This window comes from Microtus pennsylvanicus, chromosome 11 (genome assembly GCF_037038515.1).
Source record: "Microtus pennsylvanicus isolate mMicPen1 chromosome 11, mMicPen1.hap1, whole genome shotgun sequence".
In the NCBI taxonomy this organism is placed as follows: Eukaryota; Metazoa; Chordata; class Mammalia; order Rodentia; family Cricetidae; genus Microtus; species Microtus pennsylvanicus.
The window spans coordinates 52355510-52378374 of record NC_134589.1 but is presented as its reverse complement, the minus strand read 5'-3'; the positions used below and the strand labels follow the sequence as shown (position 1 = coordinate 52378374).

The window sequence follows — 22865 nt, the reverse complement described above, 5'->3', positions numbered from 1 at the left end:
ATTTGATAACTGAAACCTTTTGAACACCATGTTTGCCGCTCAGAGCGTTTCAGAGCTCAGTGTTTGGATGAGGCGCTTTCTTTGCAATAACCAGGTACTTGCTGAGTACCGTGCACAGCACTGGGGGAGGGTCTTTGAAATAGAAGTTAGTGTGAACACATCTGTGAGTTAATAAGTTCTGCAGTCTGTTAGTGAATGGCAGTGCTAGATTTCAACAACTTGAACCTGTCTAGATGGAACCCTGGGCTCTCTGAAGGCCGCTATGTGTGCCCTGAGAATGAAGTGCCGAGGTCAAGGTTAGGATTGACATTGGTGGGAGCTTGCCTTTCCCCAGAGCGGAGGAACATGGGCATCAAAGATGCAATTGAAAATCTCTTCCAGGCTTGTTGACATGACAATGAGGCCCTGGATGCCCTTCTCTAAGTCTGTCAGGGAGAACCTGGATGGATGAAGTGGGCAGAGAATTAAAGAAGGCTGGTCAGGGAGAACCATCCTACCCACGCGCTGAGGCCTTTCTCCTTCCCCTCCCATATTCTTTTTATTGTTGTTTTATTTTTTTGTTTGTTTGTTTGTTTTGCTTTTTTCGAGACAGGGTCTCTCTCTGTGGTTTTGGAGCCTGTTCTGGAACTAACTCTTGTAGACCAGGCTGGTCTCAAACTCACAGAGATCCGCTTGCCTCTGCCTCCCAAGTGCTGGGATTAAAGGCATGCACCACCACCGCCCGGCTTGTTTTGTTTTTCAAGACAGGGTTTTCTGTATAGCTTTGGAGCCTGTCCTGGAACTCGCTCTGTAGACCAGGGTGGCCTCGAACTAACAGAGATCCACCTGCCTCTGCCTCCCAAGTGCTGGGATCAAAAGCATGTGCCACCACTGTCCAGCTTCCCTCCCATGTTCTACAGTGTTTCTTTCATCTTACAAGATGGTCCTCATCAGTTTGTTGTATCTCTGGATCTCCTGCAGGAGGACCACATTGAGTGGGGAGGGGTCAAGAGCCAGCAACTTGCGGGTCCCCTCATAGTCAATCATCTCAGGGATCTTCTGCATCACGTCAGCAGCTAGCTCGAGGACCTAGGGAGGCAGAAGCTTGAGCTGGCCTGCCCTTCCTCAGCACATTTCCTCCCATAGGACGAACTCTGCTCCTACCTTTTCCTCTCGGCTCTGGCCGCCAATCCTGGTGGGTGTGATCTGGGGTTGCAGGGAAAGCAGAGTCTCAAAGAGAGTCCGGGCCTCAGTGATCTGGGAGGCCACATCAGCATTGGGATGCTGGCCAAAGGCCTCAGGGGGGTCCATGCTGGGTAGTAAGCTGATATATTCTTTGTAGGAGGCCAAACTCCCATCCTTCGGGATGAAATAAGTGTCCAGCACGGACAACCTGGGCAGCCACAGCACAGTGTTACCACATTGCAGGACCTGAAGGGTGTCCACGCCAAGCCCGATCCCCAGTCTCAATACTTTCCCATTTGTCTAACTCATGACCCTTGCTCTTCCTCCCAATTCCACAATTTCTGTCTTCTCCCAGCCTCCTAGTCTCTATACACACATACACCACACACACATACCATACACACACACAAACCACCCAATCCTGACCCCTCGTGTTTATATCCTTTTACCCCTTCCTCACCGGTAGGAGGGAGTCGTTAGACTCTGGTCACAGAAATAGTCATTGATATAAGTGGTGAGCAGGCGCCGGTCCCAGTCATCTGTGACATGGCCACCATAGTTGACGCCGGCGATGAGGTATTTGAGTGCATCCCAGGGTGTCTCCTCATACTCATCCAGATAGAGGCTCAGCAGGTTCTCTGACACCTGTGTGTGGTCCCACCCCAAGCCCCATATAGTTATGGCAATAAGTCCTCCGATGGGGCTGTAACATCAGCTTTCTGGCAGCCAGTATTCCCACAAAAGAGCCATGGGTCAAGAAGTATGAGAAGAAAGGGCTGTCGTGGGAGGTCCCTGGTTAGCACAAACCTCGAAGTCAGAGTCGTTGAAGCCATAGATGATATTCCAGCCAAGCTGCAAGAACTTTTTGCGTTCAAGTAATATAGAGTGGAAGAAGCAGAGCGCAAACAGCAGCTTCTTATACTTGGCAGGCTTGGAGCAGCGAGTAAACTGTGGCTCGGTCATCAGCTGATACAGCCGTGTCATGTTGGCCTTCAGACCCTGTGGACAGGGCAGTACAGGCTGATGCCACTAGCAGCATCGTGGGCAGTTGTGGAGGAGGCCTTGCACAAAGGCCCTGACTCAAGGAGGGATGGAAGCCTCTAGAGTACTAGCCTCTGATCTGCATGCCAAGATAGGCACTTCTTCACAGGGTGGGCACCTTTGAGTGTATGCTACTAGTAATCCCGCCTTCTCCCTCACACCATTTATTCATTTGGGGGAATAGTCCTGGATATTGAACCTTGGGCTTTAATGTGTGAAGCAATAACTCTGCCGCTGGGCTATGTCCGAAGCACTTCCTCCCCGTTTCTGGAGACAAGTTCTCAGGGTATAGCTCTGGATGGCCTGGAATTCCTGTGTAGATTAGGTGACCTGGAACTCAAAGGATTACAGATAGGGGCCACAGCACCCAGCCTGGCCTCCATGTTTGATTCTCTTAATCATGATGTCCCTGAGGAATGAGCCAATTCACTGCAAGCGCCAGAAAATATGGCTAAAGACAGAAGGTGTGCACCTACAGTATGTGTTCACTGGTATTTGTTTTGTTTTATTTCAATGCTGGGGATTGAACCGCAAAGCCTTGTTCAAGCCAGGAAAATATTCTACCACTGAGCTATACTCTCAATCCGCTGCAACTGAGAATTTTTTTTTAAATGTATGGAATTGTGGGAGACCAAAGTAAGAGGATCATAGCTTCCAAGCCAGCCTGGGCTACTCGGCAAAAGGAGAGAAGAAGACAAACCGGAAACCATGTTACAGGAAAGATTAGCATCTGGACTGTATGGAGCGAATGTCAAGTATACCACATTAAGTGGGAAAAGAAATCGTATGGTATGATTGTATTTGTGACACAGAATTGTGTGTTAAAATTAGAAAGAAAATTACAAACAATATTCAAATAATGGCTCTGGGTCTGGAGAGAAGGGGCAAGATTAAGAAAATACACTTAAGAGAAATGTTTCCAAAAAGGCTAATGTTCTGCTGACTCTCTATTTCCATCTCTATAGCTATCTAAGCAAATATAGAGATGTAGATATACGTTTAAAATCAGAATCACTTCTGGAAGTTTTATTTATGGTTGGGCAGTGGTGTTGTACACCTTTAATCCCAACACCTGGGAGGCAGAGGCAAGCAGATCTCTGTGAGTTCGAGGTCAGCCTGGTCTACAGCGTGAATTCTAGGACAGGCTCCAAAGCTACAGAGAAACCCTGTCTCGAAAAACCAAAACAAAAAAAAATATTTATTTTATATGTGAATGTTTTGCCTACGTGTATATGTGTGCTCCACATGCATGCCTGGTGCCTGTGGAGGTCAGAAGTGGTGTTAGATCTCCTGGCACTGGAGTTAGGATGGTTGTGATCCACCTTGTAGGCAATGGGAACTGAACCCAAGTCCTCTGCAAGAGCAACAAATGCCAAGTCATCTCTCCACCCCCTAGTTTCACTTCTTTTTTTTTTTTTTTTTTTTTTTGGTTTTTCGAGACAGGGTTTCTCTGTGGCTTTGGAGCCTGTCCTGGAACTAGCTTTGTAGACCAGGCTGGTCTCGAACTCACAGAGATCCGCCTGCCTCTGCCTCCCGAGTGCTGGGATTAAAGGCGTGCGCCACCATCGCCCGGCTCACTTCTTTTTATTTATTTATTGGTTTTTTGAAACAGGGTTTCTCTGTAGCTTTGGAGCCTGACCTGGAAGCTAGCTCTTGTAGACCAGGCCAGGCTGGCCTCAAACTCACAGAGATACACCTGCCTCTGCCTCCTAAGGGCTGGGATTGAAGACATGGGCCACCACCACCCAGCTGTTTTTTTTTAAATCCATTTTTATTTTTGTTTTTTAAGACAGAGTCTTTTAATTAATTAATTAATTTGGTTTTGTTGAGACAGGTTTCTCTGTGTAGACTGGATGTCCTGGAACTCAATCTATAGACCAGGCTGTCCTCAAACTCAAGAGATTCACCTGCCTCTGCCTCCAGAGTGCTAGGATTTAAGGTGTGAACCACCTCTGCCGGCTAAGACAGAGTCATCTTCTGTAACTTAGACTGACCTTGAATTTACAGAAATTCTTTTGTCTGTTTCCTAAGTGCTAGGATTACAGGTGAGGTATTGGTAGTCCATGCCTATAATCCCAGCACTGGCAAATGGAGGCAGGAAGATCAAGACCAGAAATTCAAGGTCATTCTCAGAGACCTGGGTGTCTGAAGTGTGGATGTCAGAAGACAATTTTCTCCGCCCACCACTCTGGTCCAGGGGATTACATTTAGATGGGCAGGTTTGGCAGCAGATGCCTTTCCCACTGAGCCATCTCACGTGTCAGGAAATCCTGCTCTAACAAATAAACCTTGAACTATTCTCGCTGGGTTCAGCAGATGGCGGGGAGGGCCTGCATCTGCAGCACGGAGGGTTTCTTTAAACCTCTCATAGGCTGAGCCGCTGACACTGACCCAAGAAATGAGTTTTCAGAGAAAAGTGTCTGAAGAGATGGTTCAGTGGGTAGAGTGCTTGGCACCAAACTGATGACCCGAGTTCAATACTAGAACCCACACAGTGGGAGTTAAAAACTGGCCGCTGGCACTGTCATTATCTTTGTTTGTTTGTTTTTCAGGATAGGTTTCTTAGTGTAACAGCCCTGGCTGTCCTGGAACTCCTCTGTAGACCAGGCTGGCCTCCAACTCACAGAGATCCACCCTGCCTCTGTCTCCCAAGTGCTGGGATTAAGCTGTGCACTACCACCTGGCTGACCCTCTCTTATTTTAAAACCAAAAGTCAACTTTATATTTCTTCCCTGGGCTAGGGGTGGAATCCAAGGCCTCGTGGATGCTAGGCAACTGTTCTAACAGTAAACATATTTAAAAAAAAAAAAAGTGTTGCCAGAGGCAAAGGTGGGATGAGAATCTAATGAATGAGGAAAAAGCCAGCATCCTTGTTTTAGGGATGTAGGATTCATGATGCTGGTACCCCAGGAAGGAAGGCTTCATCATCTCATGGCAGTTAAGCTCTGTACTGAGGTCAGTACTGTAGCCAGGGATGGGGCTGGTACTGTAGCCAGCGATGGGGGCTGATACAGCAGCCAAGGATGGGGGCTGATACTATAGCAAAGGATGGGGGCTGATTCTATAGCCAGGGATGGGGCTGATACTATAGCCAGGGATGGGGCTGATACAGTAGCCAGCGATGGGGGCTGATACTATAGCCAGGGATGGGGCTGATACAGTAGCCAGGGATGGGGGCTGATACTGTAGCCAGGGATGGGGGCTGATGCAGTAGCCAGGGATGAGGGCTGGTGCAGTAGCCAGGGATGGGGGCTGATACAGTAGCCAGGGATGGGGGCTGATACAGTAGCCAGGGATGGGGGCTGGTGCAGTAGCCAGGGATGGGGGCTGGTGCAGTAGCCAGGGATGGGGGCTGATACAGTAGCCAGGGATGGGGGCTGATACTATAGCCAGGGATGGGGGCTGATACTATAACCAGGGATGGGGGCTGATACAGTAGCCAGGGATGGGGGCTGGTGCAGTAGCCAGGGATGGGGGCTGGTGCAGTAGCCAGGGATGGGGGCTGATACAGTAGCCAGGGATGGGGGCTGATACTATAGCCAGGGATGGGGGCTGATACAGTAGCCAGGGATGGGGGCTGATACTATAGCCAGGGATGGGGGCTGATACTATAGCCAGGGATGGGGGCTGATACAGTAGCCAGGGATGGGGGCTGGTGCAGTAGCCAGGGATGGGGGCTGGTGCAGTAGCCAGGGATGGGGGCTGATATAGTAGCCAGGGATGGGGGCTGATACTATAGCCAGGGATGGGGGCTGATACAGTAGCCAGGGATGGGGGCTGATACTATAGCCAGGGATGGGGGCTGGTGCAGTAGCCAGGGATGGGGGCTGGAAGTGAAACTATGAAAAGGACAAGTTCTCTATCAAGTGTAAAGAGGGCTGTAGAATGAGAAAGGTTAGACTAAGCACCAAATCTTGAGATATAAAGAACAGAAAGAAACACAGAATTAATAAAGAATGTGTCAGCAGGGCGGTGGTGGCGCACGCCTTTAATCCCAGCACTTAGGAGGCAGACGCAGGGAGATCTCTGAGTTCGAGGAAAGCCTGGTGTACAGAATGAGTTCCACAACAGTCAGGGCTAGAAAGAGAAACCCCTGTCTCAGAAAAACATAAATAAAAAACAAACTTTAAAATATATATAAAAGATGCGTTGGAAGAAGAGGGAGAGCAGGAAGGGCTGTGCCTGGAAAGCCAGGAAGGGAAGAGTGGTGTGGGATCAGCTGGCCCAGGTGATCAGAAAGGACAGGGTGGGGAAAAAATAGGATTTATTTGTTGAGTATATACTAAAGAGTGATCTCTATGTGTGGATTTTTCATTTTAAAATTTTAAACAACCCTTTTCTTTTTACTGCCAGGCATGGCAGTAGCTTCACCCACCTGTAATCCCAGCATCTAGGAGTCTGAGGCAAGATGATAGCAAGTTTGAGGCCAGCCGGGACTACAGAGCAAAACCTAGCTTCAAACAACCAACAGCTGGGTATGTATCTCAGTAGCCCAATCGTACAGCAAGACCCTGAGTGGTATCACAAGACCACAGCAAACAACACACCTTTCCAAATAGCTTCCATGAGGGTCTGTGGGCGTGGGAATGTCATAACAGGAACAGATCTTAAAGGGGCAGTGTTGTTGGATTTAGTATCATTGGATTCAGCAGTGAACTTGTGAAATTAGAAAGTTCTCAAGAGTTGGAAGGAAGGGGAGAGAATGAGGCTGAGACTCTGGGAGGCACGGACTAGGAAGAGGAAGTACAGCAGGAGGCAGGGTGTGGGTGATGGAAAGGATGGCTGTGGGAACTCACACCGAGTGTAGCTCTGGGCACTAACTTACACTTTGGGTCAGTGTCCTCCCCATCAAGTTGGAGTAGCAATTTTTTTGTTTTGTTTTAGTTTGGTTTCTCTGTGTGTCTCTGGCTGTCCTGAATTAGCTCTTGTAGACCAGGCTGCCCTTGAACTCACAGAGATCTGCCTGCCTCTGCCTCCGAGTACTGGTATTATAGGTTCACACCACCATCGCCCAGAGTAGCAATTCTTTACCTCAAGTGTGAGTATGAAATGAGTTAATAAATGGAAAGGTGTTAAACTAGAGCCTGGCATATGATAATTGCTCAGTAAATGTTACTGTTATTACATTTGGGAAGTTTGCCACACAGAAGAGAGGCAGAGATTTTTTTAGAAAACAACCAGAGCCGAAGAAAGGTGTGTTGTCGTTAAGGCTTGGGCTCTCTTTGGTGCCAGTGAGAATAAAGGCAAGCTGAGCTGACACCACAGGCGACGCTGGCTCCCTGCGGCCACCATACCTTTGGGGGCTCTGTGGTCATCTTGATGCTGGCCTGCAGGATGGAGATTGGGAAGTCTGGGTGAGGACTGGAGCTGAGCCAGAGACGGAAGGAAGGGTGAGGGTCCTCCACCTGCAGCTGCTCCACCAGCTTGTCCAGATTAGGCATCCACGACAGGGACAGGTGGCAGTTTGCCAGGAACACCCAGTGCCCTGCAAGGAGGTACCAGCGTCAACAGGAAGAGTTCCCCAAGCTTTCTGACCCACACACTACACTCGGTGGTGGTGGCAGTGGGGTCAATGTCAAATGTTATTCTGTCTAGGGTTTCTGGACAAGCTGAACTGCAGTCACAGGAGTGGGGTCGAGGTCGGCGGTTCTGAGGAAGGGGACTGGGGCTGAGGAGTGGACGTGAGAGGAGATGGATACTGTACTGGCTAGTTTTATGTCAACTCGACGCAAGCTAGAGTCATCAGAGAGGAGAGAACCTCTGTTGAAAAAATATGATCAGGCTGCTGTAAAGCCTGGAGAGCATGGGGGGGTGGTTCAAGACAGGGTTTCTCTGTGTAACAGCCCTAGATGTCCTGGAACACAGTCTCTAGACCAGGCTGGCCTCAAACTCAGAGATCTGCCTGCTTCTGCCTCCTAAGTGCTGGGATTAAAGGTGTGTGCCACCACCGCCCAGGCAAAAATTTTCTTAATTTGTGATTTTTTTTGGGGGAAGGCCCAGCCCATTTTATGTGGGACCACCCCTGGGCAGATGGTTCTAAATTCTGTAAGGAAGCAGGTTGAGCAAGCTAGGAGGAGTACAGTACCCCTTCCTGCCTCCAGGTTCACTGTTTCTGATGGTGAACTGTTACTAACCCTGCTTCACACCATCTCGCAGCAGACGAGCAGCAATGGGGGCCTGACCCTGGCCTAGGGACAAGGCATGGAAGCGCTGGCCCATGCCTGTGTGTTCTGCCAGTTGAAGCAGAGCGCTGGTGGGGTCCACACCAGGAGACAGGATGAATACCAGTGGGGATCGTGGGGTAGAATCCTCCATCACCTGGAAGTACAGGGATGGTCGTCTCAGAACCAAAAGAGAGGAAGAGACACCACAACAGGGAGGGCGAGAAGGCAGAGCCACCGACCAGTTTCATGTTTAGCACGGGCGGTTCAATGAATCGAGAGCCAAGGTTGGAGATGATGAACGAAGTAACACAGAATGCCACTCGGTCCTGGCGCAGGGAGCGGACGATCAGCATCCGCTGCATCTCATTGCAGGCATTTTCCCACTCACCTGGAGACAAGGAAACACGTGCCCTGAGAGAGAGGCTGGAGGAAGTCTGAGCAAAGGGAAATGTTCTGGGGCTGTGTTTGTGGAGGGTTGCTGGGAGGGGCAGGCAGGCTGGAAGCTGGGCACCTGGCAGCATGGCCTTCTCGGGGGCTGAGTTGGTATACCACAGGTGCCAGTCCCGAGGGTACTGCTCAAAGGAGTTCATGAGGCCATGGAAGTTGGTCAGTTTGTCCAGCTCTGTGATGTTATCCCAGTAGGCGTCTGCTAGCCAGCTAGTACATGGATTGTCCATCTGGCCTTCCCGATCCAGAACCTTGGGGAAAGGAGATAGAAAGCAGAGAAGGCTGGAACCCTCAAAAGAAGTGTTACTGAGTTGGGCATGGTGGTGCCTGCAAAGGCAGGTGCATATCTGAGTTCTAGGCCAGCCTGGTCTACATAGAGAATTGCAGGATAGCCAGGGCCACACAGAGAAATCCTGTCTTGAAAAAAATAGAAACAGCCAGGTGGTGGCACACAACTTTAATCCCAGCACTCGGGAGGCAGAGGCAGGTGGATTTCAGAGTTTGAGGCCAGCCTGGTCTACAAAGTGAGTTCCAGGACAGCCAGGACTGTTACATAGAGAAAACCTGTCTTGAAAAACCAAAAAAGAAAAAATAAAATAAAAACAACAAAAAGAGTTACTTTTTTATAACGTTTCTAAAACAAAACAACAACAAAAAAGGGCAAGTATTTGCTGTAATAGATATGCCAGCTACTCTAATCTTATCATTGCACACACACATATGTAGACACACATATGTATATGTATGTATTAAAATTCATCATGATGATGGTGCCAGGCATGATTCCTGTTACCAAAGCACCCAAGCTGAGGCAAGAAAACTACCAGGAATTCAAGGCCAGCATGTGCTATAGAGTGAGTTCTAGGTTATCCTGAGTTATAAAGAGCCTTCATTTTTTTTAAATAAAAAAATTAAGTAGCTATACCCAATAACTGTACAATTGCTATGTTTTAATTAAAAATAAAACATAATATTTTAACTTATCTCCTCCCACCTTTGTGTGTGTGTGTGCCTCCAGTATTGGTCTTGTGTGTGTCTCCAGTGTTGGTCTTGTGTGTGTCTCCAGTGTTAGTCTTGTGTGTGTGTCTCCAGAGTTGGTCTTGTGTGTGTGTGTCCAGTGTTGGTCTTGTGTGTGTGTGTGTGTCTCCAGTGTTGGTCTTGTGTGTGTGTGTCCAGTGTTGGTCTTGTGTGTGTGTGTCCAGTATTGGTCTTGTGTGTGTCTCCAGTGTTGGTCTTGTGTGTGTGTGTGTCTCCAGTGTTGGTCGTGCATGAAATAGTAAATTCTGAATGAAGAGCCGGATAGAGGAATCCAAGATGGATGCGAAGCCACTTTTACTGAGGAATTGTTGGGGATGGGGGTTACAGAGCTCACAACAGTTGAAGTTTAGGAAGCTGGTGCCCTCTGGTGGTTTTAGTGGCAAAAATAGCTCCATTCCATTCATATACTCATTCTTTTACATGAAAATTTGGAACTTTTTCTTTGGTGTGTGTGCATATGTATGTGTGTGGTTTGTGTGTCTGTGGTGCATGCCCGAGTGTGCAAGCATGTGGAGGCTGGAGAACGGAAGTGGACCTTATTCCCTTGAGAGAGTCTCTCACTGAAGGGGAAGCCTGTCTGTCAGGTCCCAGGACCCCATGCTAGGGTTACAAGTACAGGTAGCTTCCTCACCTGACTTGGTTTTATTTTGTTTATTTTGTTTTTCAAGACAGGGTTTCTTTTTTTTCTTTTCTTCTTTCTTTGTTTTTTGGGGTTTTTTTTGTTTTGTTTTGGTTTGGTTTTGTTTTTCGAGACAGGGTTTCTATGAAGCTTTGGAGCCTGTCCTGGAACTCACTCTCTAGACCAGGCTAGCTTTGAACTCACAGAGATCCGCCTGCCTCTGCCTCCCTAGTGCTGGGATTAAAGGTGTGCACCATCATGGCCCAGCTCTCACCTGAGCCAAGTATACCTGGGTCACGGGTCACAGGTGCTCCACTGACCAGCTTGTTCTAATAGCAGGAATCACACAGCAAGCCAGCTCCACACTCCAGGCTGCTGACTATGCACCTGCTCTTAGCATGCTTTTTCTTCAAATCACTCAGCTAACCTTTGAGGCTAACTCACCACACCGCCACGCAGGAAGAAGTTGTACTCATCCATGTTGAGCTTGCCAGAAGTCTCCAGGATTTTGGCACACATGTGAAAGCTGAACAGTAGCTTGTGGCGCTCGAAAAGGGTCCGGCAGGTGTACCTAGGAGGAAAGGACAGGGAAGGTGGAGGGGGTCACATGGGGTGTACCTAGGAGGAAAGGACAGGGAAGGTGGAGGGGGTCACATGAGGTGTACCTAGGAGGAAAGGACAGGGAAGGTGGAGGGGGTCACATGGGGTGTACCTAGGAGGAAAGGACAGGGAAGGTGGAGGGGGTCACATGGGGTGTACCTAGGAGGAAAGGACAGGGAAGGTGGAGGGGTCACATGGGGTGTACCTAGGAGGAAAGGACAGGGAAGGTGGAGGGGGTCACATGGGGAGAGGCCCAGCACGGGTACTCATTGTGTAACGGTCATACCCAGAGCCTTCCAAACAAGGAGTGTAGTCAGCATCTAACCCAAACCTCATGGAAACAGCCAAGGACTTGGGGACCTTGAGAGATTGACATAGTTTTCCTGGAGTTCACCCATAACTAGGCATTCAGTTCATTAAACAAACAAAACATCAATTATTCCCTCACTGTCTTGCTGGGCACTCTGCAGTCCTGAAGACACAGAGTAAGTAAGCTGTAGTCTCTGTCCTTGAGGAAGTTGTGCCCCCTCCCCCACCCCAGGAAGGAGGTACCCTGAGCAGGTGGTCAGGGTAAGCAACTGTGAGTCCCGCACAGAAGTGGGAGTGGTATCAGGGGAATGTAAGGCATGCTGTCCAGCTGTGCCGGATTCTCCTAGAAAGATCCTGGGAGGATCTGGAGAGATGGCTCGGTGGTTAAGAATTCTTGCCGCCCTTTCAGAGGACCCAGGTTCAATTCCAGGCACCCACGTGGCAGCTCACAACTGTCTAATCCCAAGGGATCTAACACCTTCACACAGACACAAATGCAGGCAAATACCAATGTATATTAAATAAATAAATAAATCATTTAAAAAGAAAAAGGAAAGTTCCTGAGAGCAGGTGCCTTGAGGTGTGTGGTGACTACCCAAAGGCATGGGAGCTCGAGGAATTGAGTGTTCCAGGGACAACCACAGCATCAGGAATGCCAGGGGAAGAGGGCATGGGGTCAAAGTCAACAGTACTGCTCAGGCAGCGGGCATGAAGCGGGGGCAGGTGGAGGTCAGGTCACAGAGGGCTTTGGGGATCCCTCAAGAGATGACCACCACTGAAGAGGTTAAGCTGGGAACAACAAGATCACCTGGAGAACAGACCAGGAGGGACACAGCAGCAGGGTAACCTGAGAGGGGAACCTACACAATCTATGTGAAAACGTGTACAAGGCCCAGCCGTGTGAAAAAGTGCACAAGGCCCAGCCGTGTGAAAAAGTGCACAAGGCCCAGCCGTGTGAAAACGTGTACAAGGCCCAGCCGTGTGAAAACATGCACAAGGCCCAGCCGTGTGAAAACGTGCACAAGGCCCAGCGCTTGCACCAAGGCCCAGCCGCAGCGGTCAGGAGAGCACGGGAGGGAGAAGTGACTAGAACCACAGGAGCAGAGCCCAGCGCTGACTGAAGCTAGAAGAATAAAGAGTGACTCGCAGCTGCTGCCAGGAGTGACGGGTTGGTGGGAACGCCATTCAGGGATGAGGACCCCGGAGAAGTGGGCAGAGCACACGTGTGATCTGAAGCAAGCAAACTCGAGGGGCTGCAGCAAGTCCAGGTGGACAAGTCAGGGGCTCTGCTGCTCAACACGGGAACCAAAGGCTGGCGTGATGGCTCAGCAGGTAAGGGAGCTGCGGCCAAGCCTGGAGGCCCACATTTGATTCGGGGGCCCAGAAGCCAGAAGCAGAGAATGGACTCTGATCATCACAAGCTTGCTGTGGCACATACGTGCTGTGACGTGTGCATGCCACCCCACTACAAAGTAATAAATGAAAGTAAACTAAAAAAAAAAAATCAAACAAAAGAAATTCCATGGATCGGGACCAACAGCTCCCTGGAAGCTTATTAGAGTCTCAGACCCTACCCCACACCTGAATCCTGGTCTGTGTGTCTGTCTGTGTGTGTCTGTATGCTCACATGTGGGTGGCTGGGTGACATGTATGCACAACAGAGGGTGAATGGCTTTCTTCAATTGCTCTCCACTTTGGTTTTGAGGCAGGACCTCTCACCAATTCAGTTAGAGCTGCTTGCAGAAAAGTTTCAGGGATCTTGTCTTTCTTCCACAGTGCTGGTATTACAGGCACACACCATTGTATCCAACTTTTTTTTGGAAGTGGGTCGAGACAGGGTCTCTCTGTAGCTTTGGAGCCTGTCCTGGATCTAGCTCTTGTCAACCAGGCTGGCCTAGAACTCACAGAGATCCGCCTGCCTCTGCCTTCCGAGTGCTGGGATTAAAGACGCGCACCACCACTGCCCGGCTTATCCAACTTTTGATGTGGGTTCTTGGGATCTGAATTCAAGCCTTCGTGCTTGCACAGAGAGCAATTTACTCTCCCTCCACCCAGATCTGTATTTAACACCTCCACTAGAGTCACACTATGTCACACGAAACCAGGGACGCTTCAGCTACTCGATCCCCTGCCTTGGGCATGTCCTCAAACCTGTAGACAGCATAGGTGTGGTAATCATTCAGATACTCGATGCGGTCCTCCAGCTTATTGCTACGATGGCTCTTGTCAATGCTGAGGATAAAGAGGCTGATGTAGGCATCCAGCGAGAACTGGTACATGGGGTCAATGCGACCCATATCATTGAGCACGAAGAACAGCACTGAGGCCCTCTGGGCACACGGACGATAAGCCTGGAGGGGTCAGTAAGAGTCAGGGCCACAGAGGGGCAGGCACAAACAAGAACTCAGGAAGAAAGGGGTCTCAGGTCAGTCAACCAGACCGGAGGGGACAGAAGCTCACCTCTCTGGCCAAGTCAATGTTGATCTCTGTGGTCTCACTGGTCTCTAGTTGCTCCGTGACCTCAGTGGCTGTTATCTTGGACGTCTGAAGCGTGTTCACCAGCTGCACATCATCCAGTAGAGAACCTGTGGCCTCATTCAACAAGCTAGGAGGAAGCCAGGAGACACCTGGAGTAAGGCCTTTGAAGTCAGGGGGAAGGGACTCCTGTTGGCTCCACAGGGTGCCACTTGTGCCTGTGGGGAGACTGGCTACATGTCTCCTGGGAGCAGAGGTGGTGGGTAGGTTGGGGTGGCGTGGGGATGAGGATGCCATTCTCACCGGAGGATCTCATCCTCCAGCTCCTTGAGCTTTCTCTTCCCGGCGGCAATATTGATGACCAGCGAATCCTTCTGCTCCTCCAGCTCAGGACGCTCCTTCCGAACCACAATGCCCAGCAGTTGGGCTTCCAGGCCCTGACAAGGCCAAGACACAGAGTGAGGGTCCCATGCCTGTGGCCTCTACACCTGCCACCCTTTTAGACCGCCCAAGTCCCTCTTCTCCATTGCCCAGCTCAAGCGTGGCTCTCCCCTTGTATTTCTCACACACTGCAGCCCACCCAGCTTCATCCCAACCTCAGCCCTCACTTACCTGTTCCTTAACAGCGAAGTTGACAATGGTGGTCTTAGCTGAGGTCTCTGGGCTGTAGTGGGGATTGGAGAGCTTGGTGGTGAGGTAGAAACGGAAATTGGGGTTGTACTCCACCTCCTTGTCACCAATGCGCATCAACAGCCGACCACCTGCATCCACAGAACGGTCCAGGACAAGACCCTTCGATGATCAGGTAAGGGCTGACTCATTCCCCATTGACATACAGGTCAGTGACTCAACCTGCCTTAAGGCTTCACTGGGGCCTAACCCGTAGGGACGCAGCCCAAGAGCCTCCCTTTCCACCCTAGTCTCCTACTTGGCCAGTCTCTAGGACCAGCTCACAACAAGCCTAGGCTCTGACCAATTCGAGCTACAGATTTGTTGAGCACTGGGTTGAGGGTGGGGTCCAGATACTCCTGCACATTCTGAAGCAGCACTGGAAATCCAAACTGGATGGCGTTTTCTAGAATGCGGAGGTAATCGTGCATCTGCATGTCGATGACCTTAAGGCCCTGGAGAGGGATGGAAGGAGCTTGGAGGAACACAGTAGCTAAGAACAGGACCTCAAGAAGAAACTAGGAGGGGCTGGGGAGATTGTTCAGTAGTTAAGGGCACTGGCTGCTATTCCAGAGGACCTGGTTCAATACCCAGCACCCACGTGGCAGCTCACAACTGTCTGTAACTCCAGTTCCAGGAGATCTGAGACCTTCACACAGACAAATAGGCAGATGAAACACTGATGCTCATTAAATAAATAAATTTTTAAAAAGAAGAGGAGGAGGGGCTGGAGAGATGGCTCAGAGGTTAAGAGCATTGCCTGCTCTTCCAAACATCCTGAGTTCAATTCCCAGCAACCACATGGTGGCTCACAACCATCTATAATGTATAATGGGGTCTGGTGTCCTCTTCTGGCCTGTGGGCATACACACAGACAGAATATTGTATACATAATAAATAAATAAATAAATATTTTTTTAAAAAAAAGGAGGAGGAGAAGGAGGAAGAGGAAGAAGGAGGAGGAGGAGAAAGAGGAGGAGAAGAAGAAGAAGAAGAAGAAGAAGAAGAAGAAGAGGAAGAGGAAGAGGAAGAGGAAGAGGAAGAGGAAGAGGAAGAGGAAGAGGAAGAAGGAAAAGAAGAAACAGAAATAGAAACAACTAGGCTTGGGAGACTCTCGGGGGCACCCAACAACTGCCCCACATAGTACCTGGTTTCCTTCCATGTTCTTAATCCACTTGAGGGCTTGAGCCTGAGGATCGATCATGAGGGCCCACCTGAGAGAAGAAGCCACAGTCAGAAGACAGGCTCTGCTCCTCCTCTGCCTCTCACTCCCGGAACTGTTCTCACCTGTTGCCCCTGGTGACGATGATGCCATTCTCAGTGGAGAAGGCATCCGAGGGTAATCCCTGGATGTTCCAATCCCGAACTTTGGTAGGATTGGACAGGAAGCTATCAATGGCAAAGCGAGGTGAACAGGGAACCTGAAGCTCCCGGATCTGGGGAAAGAAGAACCCCCAAATTCAGCTAGACTCCAGCGACTCTGCCTCTTGCTTGCACCTCTCTTCCAGGGCACACCCCAAATGCTCCCTTATCACACCTGGTCCCTTCTCACCTTCCTGATCCAGATTTGATTGACAATCTCATCCCGGTAGTTGGTCAGAAAAGGCCCCATGTAGGACAAGAAGGCAGCTGCCAGCAGACAGTCACCCACCAGGTAGCCCAGATCCTCCTCCAGGCCCTGGGATACAGTAGGAGGTGGTAAATGCCTGGGACCCCAGACCTCTGGAGATGGCTGAGATGTTTCACAAGATAATCTCCTTGACTCTGGCCTAGATCAAAGCCAGTCTTCCCTTTCTAAAGCCCAGCTCTCTGAGGACTCTAATTATCCACAGATAAGATCTAACCCTTTCCTGGAGCCAAAAACTCAGGAACCAGAGACAAGATGGCTGCCTGTTACCTCTTAGGAAGACAAGCTGTACCAAGAGGTCTAGTGTGCCTTCCAGCTCCCTCATGGAACCCACCCCCAGTGGACGGATGCCGTTCCTTGTACATTCTCACCAAACGTGAGAAGGGGAGGGAGAGACACCCACTGTCTACTCTTGGATTCCCTACACCTTGGTGCCCTCGTTTTCGCTGACCATTGCCTCTCAGTGGACGCAGGGATAGGCTACTTGGGGGGGATGGTCACTGTTGCAGCCCACCTCACCTGCACGGTCTCCTCCCATCGGGCCTTTTCACCAGCCAGTCCAGACACCAACATTCCTGCTCGCTCCAGTTTCAGCTCCATCTCTTCCGATTTCTTGCGAAGCTCCTCCTTCTGCGCCAGCTTCTCATCGTACTGCTTCTTCAGCATATCCAGTTTCTCTGCCACCTAGGAAAGATTGCTACATGGTGGATGGAACACACAGGCTCGAGGGCAGATGGTTTTAGGTCAAATCCTGACTTTGCCACTTGAAGTTGCCTGCCCTTGGGTCAATTAATGTCTTTGAGGGCTGATGAAGCTGACTTGAATCAATTCTCTAGGACCAGCTCACAACAAGCCTAGGCTCTGACCAATTCAAGCTACAGATTTGTTGAGCACTGGGTTGAGGGTGGGGTCCAGATACTCCTGCACATTCTGAAGCAGCACTGGAAATCCAAACTGGATGGCGTTTTCTAGAATGCGGAGGTAATCGTGCATCTGCAGGTCACAAACACACAGATACACACACGCGTGCGCGCGCACACACACACACACACGTGCACTCCAACTGGAGAGCTGGGAGACAGAGAGACAAGAATCATCAGAAGCTCTAAAGCCAGCTGCCTCACCAAGGTAGAAGGGGAGGCCTGGACTTTAGCAGCCTGTCCTCTGGCCTTCAGACACAAGCTGTGCGCATGCTCACACTAACAAACATCACACAGGTCATGTTTTTTGAGGCACTGATTCCCTCATGAATAAAATAAGAATAATTTTGGTTTTTCGAGGCAAGGTTTCTCTATAGCTTTAGAGCCTGTCCTGGAACTCGCTCTTGTAGACCAGGCTGACCTCGAACTCACAAAGCTCCGCCTGCCTCTGCCTCCCAAGTGCTGGGATTAAAGGTGTGCGCCACCACCGCCCGGCTCAAAATAAGAATAATTCTACCAGACAGAAATGTATCAAGGAGTGAGGGATGTATATTATGTCAGCGGAGCTTCATTTCTCTTCCTTCCTCCCTCCTCTTAGAGCCCAGAATTTACCTGATAATGAAACTCAAGCCTAGGAAGACAAGAGCCCTCATGCAGCAGGACTGAGCAGGTAAGAGGCTGGGATGTATAGTAACTCCTGTGTGAGAGGACATGGACCAGGCCCGGGGTTCCACCCCCAGCGCAGCGTGCCCCATGGAGTGCCTCAGAGAATGGAGGTGGCAGGACTTGCTCTCTCCAAGACTCCTGACACCCACATCAGTGGCACCAACACCATCTTCCATTCAGAACTCCTGAAAGGAGTCTTCCAGTGAGAGGCAGGAAGCCACGCAGGGTGGGATGGTCCGCAAGTCCAGCACCTGGGCGGCTGAGGCAGAAGGACCACAAGTTCAAGGCCAGCCTGAGATATATAGACGGGTCCAGGCCAGCCTGGGTTACACTAGTGAGAATGGTCTCAGAAAGGGGTGTGGATAGGAGGAGGCAAAAATCTTCCCTATGAAGCAACCTTTATAGGTCTCAGCTTCCCTAAGGAAAGCCATCAACAACAGCTCCAAGGCAGGGATCACAACAGAAGAAACAGATTAAGAGGATACCAGGGTTTCCTTTAGAAGCAATGTCATGGCTGGGTGCCATGGTGAATACATTGAATATCACTTTAAGACCAGCTGTACAGGGGCTGGAGAAATGGTTCCACATTTAAGAGCACTTGGTGATCATGCAGAGGACCCAGGTTCGATTCCCAGCACCTGCATGGCAGCTCACATAACTGGTAACTCCGGTTCCAGGGCATCTGATGCCATCTTTTGACCTCCGTGGGCATCACACACACACACACACACACACACACACACACACACACACACACACGCTGCACATGCACAATGCAGGCGAAACACCGTATGTGGAAAGAATCTTTAAAAAACTTTCAAAAGACTTGCTATATACTTTATGGTAGTTATATTAGAAGATTTTATATGTTTTAAAACAACTGAAATAAACTCCCCTCCAAAAAAGACTGTGTTTCTCTACACCCCGTACGACAGCAAATGCTCATTGCTTAAACTGTGTGTCTCATATTAATCTGTCGATGGAGAATTCCCCGCTAAATTTAAATTCACAGCTCACAGTTTCCCGATAACTGAAACCCTGGTACAGCAAAATCCAACAACATCTCCACCTACCCTCATTCCTTCAGGCACTATTGAGTTCTTGCTGTGATCTTTGGGAAAAAAAATAATGGTTTGGAGAGCATAATTTTTTTGGAAGTTATATATGCCCATGAAATGTTTACATTTCTTTCTATTCCTAACTGATATTCATTGAGAGTCTCGACTTTGAATTAAGATAACCTTTTTTTTCCTTTGTTTTGTCTTTTGAGACAGGGTTTCTCTGTGTAGCCCTGGCTGTTCTGGAGCTCTCTTTATGAATCTGCCTGTAGCCAGGCGGTGGTGGCGCACGCCTTTAATCCCAGCACTCGGGAGGCAGAGGCAGGCGGATCTCTGTGAGTTCGAGACCAGCCTGGTCTACAAGAGCTAGTTCCAGGACAGGCTCCAAAGCCACAGAGAAACCCTGTCTCAAAAAAAAAATCTGCCTGTAGATCTCAAACTCACAGAGATCCTCTAGTCTCTGACCCACAAATACTGGGATTAAAGGTGTGCACCACCACACCCAACTAGCCAGGTCTTAAAGCAACTATATTCCTTTTCTGGGAGAGATGTCTAGCCTATAGTTTAGGAAAACTAATCTACTTTTTAAAAACTTTAACCTAGGCATTTATTTATTTATTCAATGCCGCGGTGGTGGGAAGTGATTAGATCATGAGAGTAGAGCCCTCCTGCATGAGATTAGCACCCCTAAGAAACAGGTTCTGCCGGAAGGGTGGCTGAAACTCATAACTTCGGAGCTTGAGAGGCAGTGGCAGGAGAGTCTCCACAAGTTCAAGGCCAGTCTAGTCTACTAGGGAGCTACAGACGATCTTAGGCAATAAAGTGAGACTAGCAGGGCGAGGAAAGGGGGAAGGAGGGAGGAGCAGGAGAAGGAAAAAAGCAAGGGCAGCAACCATAGCAGCTGCTTGGCCATCCCAGGCCAGCAAAATGGCTCAGTAGGTAAAGGTGCTTGATGCCAAGCTTGGCAACTTGAGTCCAATCCCTCAAACTCATAAGAAGGAAGGCAAGAGCCGGGCAGTGGTGGCGCACGCCTTTAATCCCAGCACTCGGGAGGCAAAGGCAGGTGGATCTCTGTGAGTTTGAGACCAGCCTGGTCTACAAGAGCTAGTTCCAGGATAGGAACCAAAAAGCTACAGAGAAACCCTGTCTCAAAAATCCAAAAAAAAAAAAAAAAAAAAGAAGGAAGGAAGGCAAGGACCAACTCCTGTGCATTGTCCTCTGACCTCCACATGTATATACACGGCGCGTGCGTGCACACACACACATACAATGTAAATTAAGAAGAAAAAGGGGGCTGGAGAAGTGGCTAAGCAGTTAAAAGCACATATTGCTCCTGTAGAGGACTCAGATTGATTCCTAGCACCCATGCTAGGGCAGACAACTGCCTAGAACCCTGGCTCCACAAAGCTCTGACACCTCTGGCCTCTGGTGTCAAAGAACCCCCCATACACACATATACACACAGAGTTACTTGAGAGGCTGAGGAAGGAAAATGGCAAGTTCAAGAGCTCAGGGCTGCAGAGTGAGTTTAAGGCCAGCCTGGGCAATGCAATGAAGAGCCTATCAAAATAAAAAACATTTACCAAGGGCTAGAGGGCTGGGAACATAGCTCCTTTGGTGGAGTGCTTGCCTAGAATAAACCAAGCCTTGAGTCTGATCCCCAGCACCAAATAAACCCAGGCATCATGGCACACACCTATAATCTCAGTATTTAGTTTTTTTTTTTTTTTTTTGGTTTTTTTCGAGACAGGGTTTCTCTGTGGCTTTGGAGCCTGTCCTGGAACTAGCTCTGTAGACCAGGCTGGTTTCGAACTCACAGAGATCCGCCTGCCTCTGCCTCCCGAGGGCTGGGATTAAAGGCGTGCGCCACCACCGCCCGGCTAATCTCAGTATTTAGGAGTCAGAGGCAGGAGGACCTGGAGAGTTCAAGGTCATTCTTGACTATACACCAACTTCAAGGCCAGCCTGGGCTACGGGAGACTCTGTCTCAGGAAACAACTTGAGTTCAATCCCTCAAACCCATAAGAAGGAAGGGATGCAAAGCAAACAAAAGAAGAAAGTGGATCTTAAATTTTGCAACCTTTATCAATAACAAGGGGAAAATCTTAGCTTTGCCCATCTGTTTACTCTGTTTTGTTCTGTCTTTTGATATAGGGCCAACACCCCTGGAATATCTGGGCCCAAGCAATCGGTCTCAGATGCCTTTGCACACGGCTCTCCTGCCTGCTTCCTCTCACAAAGCTGTTGTCCTTGAATACATGTGGCTCCCCCACTCAGAGCCCTAACATTGTGAACTCTGTGTTTGTCCAGGGAATGAATCATCGGCAGCGACTCCAGAGGTTCCATTGTTTGAGTATAAGGGAGGGACTTAATGGCTTGACCCAGGATGTGACTCATCTGGGCCAAGGAACCTTTGCAAGTGGGTCGCCTCACCTGTGGCTGTGACCTCCTGGGAAAGAGACAGGAAGAGAGAAGGCTTTGTGAGAGCTAGCGGGAGGCTATGGCCACAGGATGGAGAGATGGGGATGTGTGCAGAAGCCTGTTCCTCCACCCCGGATGAGTTCTCTGCACAGGCCAGACCAGAAGAGGCCTTGAGGACATCTGTACTTCCGACAGTAAAAACGACTGTGGTGGGAAAAGACAGAGACCAGCTATGGACAGGGCAACATAGAGTCGCAAACATGGTGCCCAGCCCAGCTCTGTTGGTAATCAACCCATAGGTGAATAAAAATTCACCCAGAAGCATGTGTAATGTAAAAAAAAATTACGTGTTTGTGTATTGCCTTAGTTACTGTTCTATTAATGCTGGGAAGATTCACAGGCTAAGGTAGCTTAAAGGAGAGGGTATTTAATGGGGATCTCCTTCACACTTCCAGAAGGTCAATCTGTGATCATCACAGTGAGCAGACAGGCATGGCGCTGGAACAGTGGCTGAGAGCTGTATCTCCTGATCTGCAGGTAGTGTGGGGGGGGGTAAGAGGGAGAGGGAGGCAGAGAGAGAAAGAGAGAGGAGGCAGAGGAGAAAGGAGAGAGGAGAGAGAAAAAAGAGAGAAGAGAGGAGAGAGAGAGGAAAGAGAGAAGAGAGGAGAGAGAGAGAGAGAGAAGAGAGGAGAGAGAGAGAGAGAGAGAGAGAGAGACAGAGAGAGAGACAGAGAGAGAGACTTGCCTGGCATGGGCTTTTGAAACCTCAAAGCCTGTCCCACACTTTCTCCAACAAGGACACAGCTCCTAACAGCTCCTAATCCTTCTAATCCGAGCTGGGCAGTGCTGGCACACACCTTTAATCCCAGCACTCCGGAGGAAGAGGCAGGTGAGTTTGAGGCCAGTCTGATCTATGAAGCGAATTCCAGGACAGCTAAAGCTGTTACACAGAGAGACCCTGCCTCAGAAAAAGCAAAATAAATAAATAAATCCTTCTAACCCTTTCAAAGAGTTCCTCTGCCTGGTGACTAAGCATTCAAATATACGAACCCATGGGGGCCATTTTCATTCAAATCACCACAAGTCTGTATGTATGTGTATTTGTGTGTGTGTGTGTGTGTGTGTGTGTGTACACATATTTCTGCGTGTATGTGTGCAAACACTGATATTAACACAGATCATCTTTGGAAGGAAGGATGAGTTTTGTAAAAATTGGTTGCTTTCATGGAGTGAAGTTGAATGCTAAAGAGCAGAGGGGGGAAGACTTTATATTGTATATTCTTCTGTACCTTTGAATTTCAAATTAATTTCAATGTGAGTATATTATCTAGGAACGAAGTTGTATGTATTATCATTTTGTTGTTGAGACAGGGTCTCTTTATATAGCCCTGGTTGTCCTGGAACTCACTCTGTAGATCAGGCTGGCCTCCACTCACAGAGATCCGCTTGTCCTTTCTCCCGAGAGCTGGCACTGAACACATGCGCCATCACAGAGATCCGCCTGCCCTTTCTCCCGAGAGCTGGCACTGAACACATGTGACATCACAGCTAGCACATTATCTCTTAAGGCTATGATTAAAAAATCAAACGACAGACAAGGAGTTCTGAATTCTTTTGATAGTAGCACTTGACTGTTCTTCATGGTTA

The 22865-nt window shown here is 49.3% G+C and overlaps 1 protein-coding gene across 1 annotated transcript in view; it reads right to left on the bottom strand.

Annotated features, from left to right (window-relative positions):
- Dnah2 (dynein axonemal heavy chain 2) overlaps positions 1-22865 on the bottom strand; it is a 129700-nt gene that overhangs the window by 1397 nt on the left and 105438 nt on the right. The window contains exons 66-84 of the mRNA XM_075992044.1: positions 16673-16837; positions 16079-16204; positions 15814-15962; positions 15674-15740; positions 14831-14981; positions 14470-14618; positions 14161-14294; positions 13843-13987; positions 13534-13733; positions 10918-11044; positions 8881-9067; positions 8609-8757; positions 8340-8523; positions 7500-7690; positions 1972-2163; positions 1625-1809; positions 1144-1372; positions 917-1068; positions 325-439 (exon numbers count right to left, since the gene is read on the bottom strand). Coding sequence (XP_075848159.1) covers positions 325-439; positions 917-1068; positions 1144-1372; positions 1625-1809; positions 1972-2163; positions 7500-7690; positions 8340-8523; positions 8609-8757; positions 8881-9067; positions 10918-11044; positions 13534-13733; positions 13843-13987; positions 14161-14294; positions 14470-14618; positions 14831-14981; positions 15674-15740; positions 15814-15962; positions 16079-16204; positions 16673-16837 — 2997 coding nt within the window. The remainder of the gene's footprint in view (positions 1-324; positions 440-916; positions 1069-1143; positions 1373-1624; positions 1810-1971; positions 2164-7499; positions 7691-8339; positions 8524-8608; positions 8758-8880; positions 9068-10917; positions 11045-13533; positions 13734-13842; positions 13988-14160; positions 14295-14469; positions 14619-14830; positions 14982-15673; positions 15741-15813; positions 15963-16078; positions 16205-16672; positions 16838-22865) is intronic.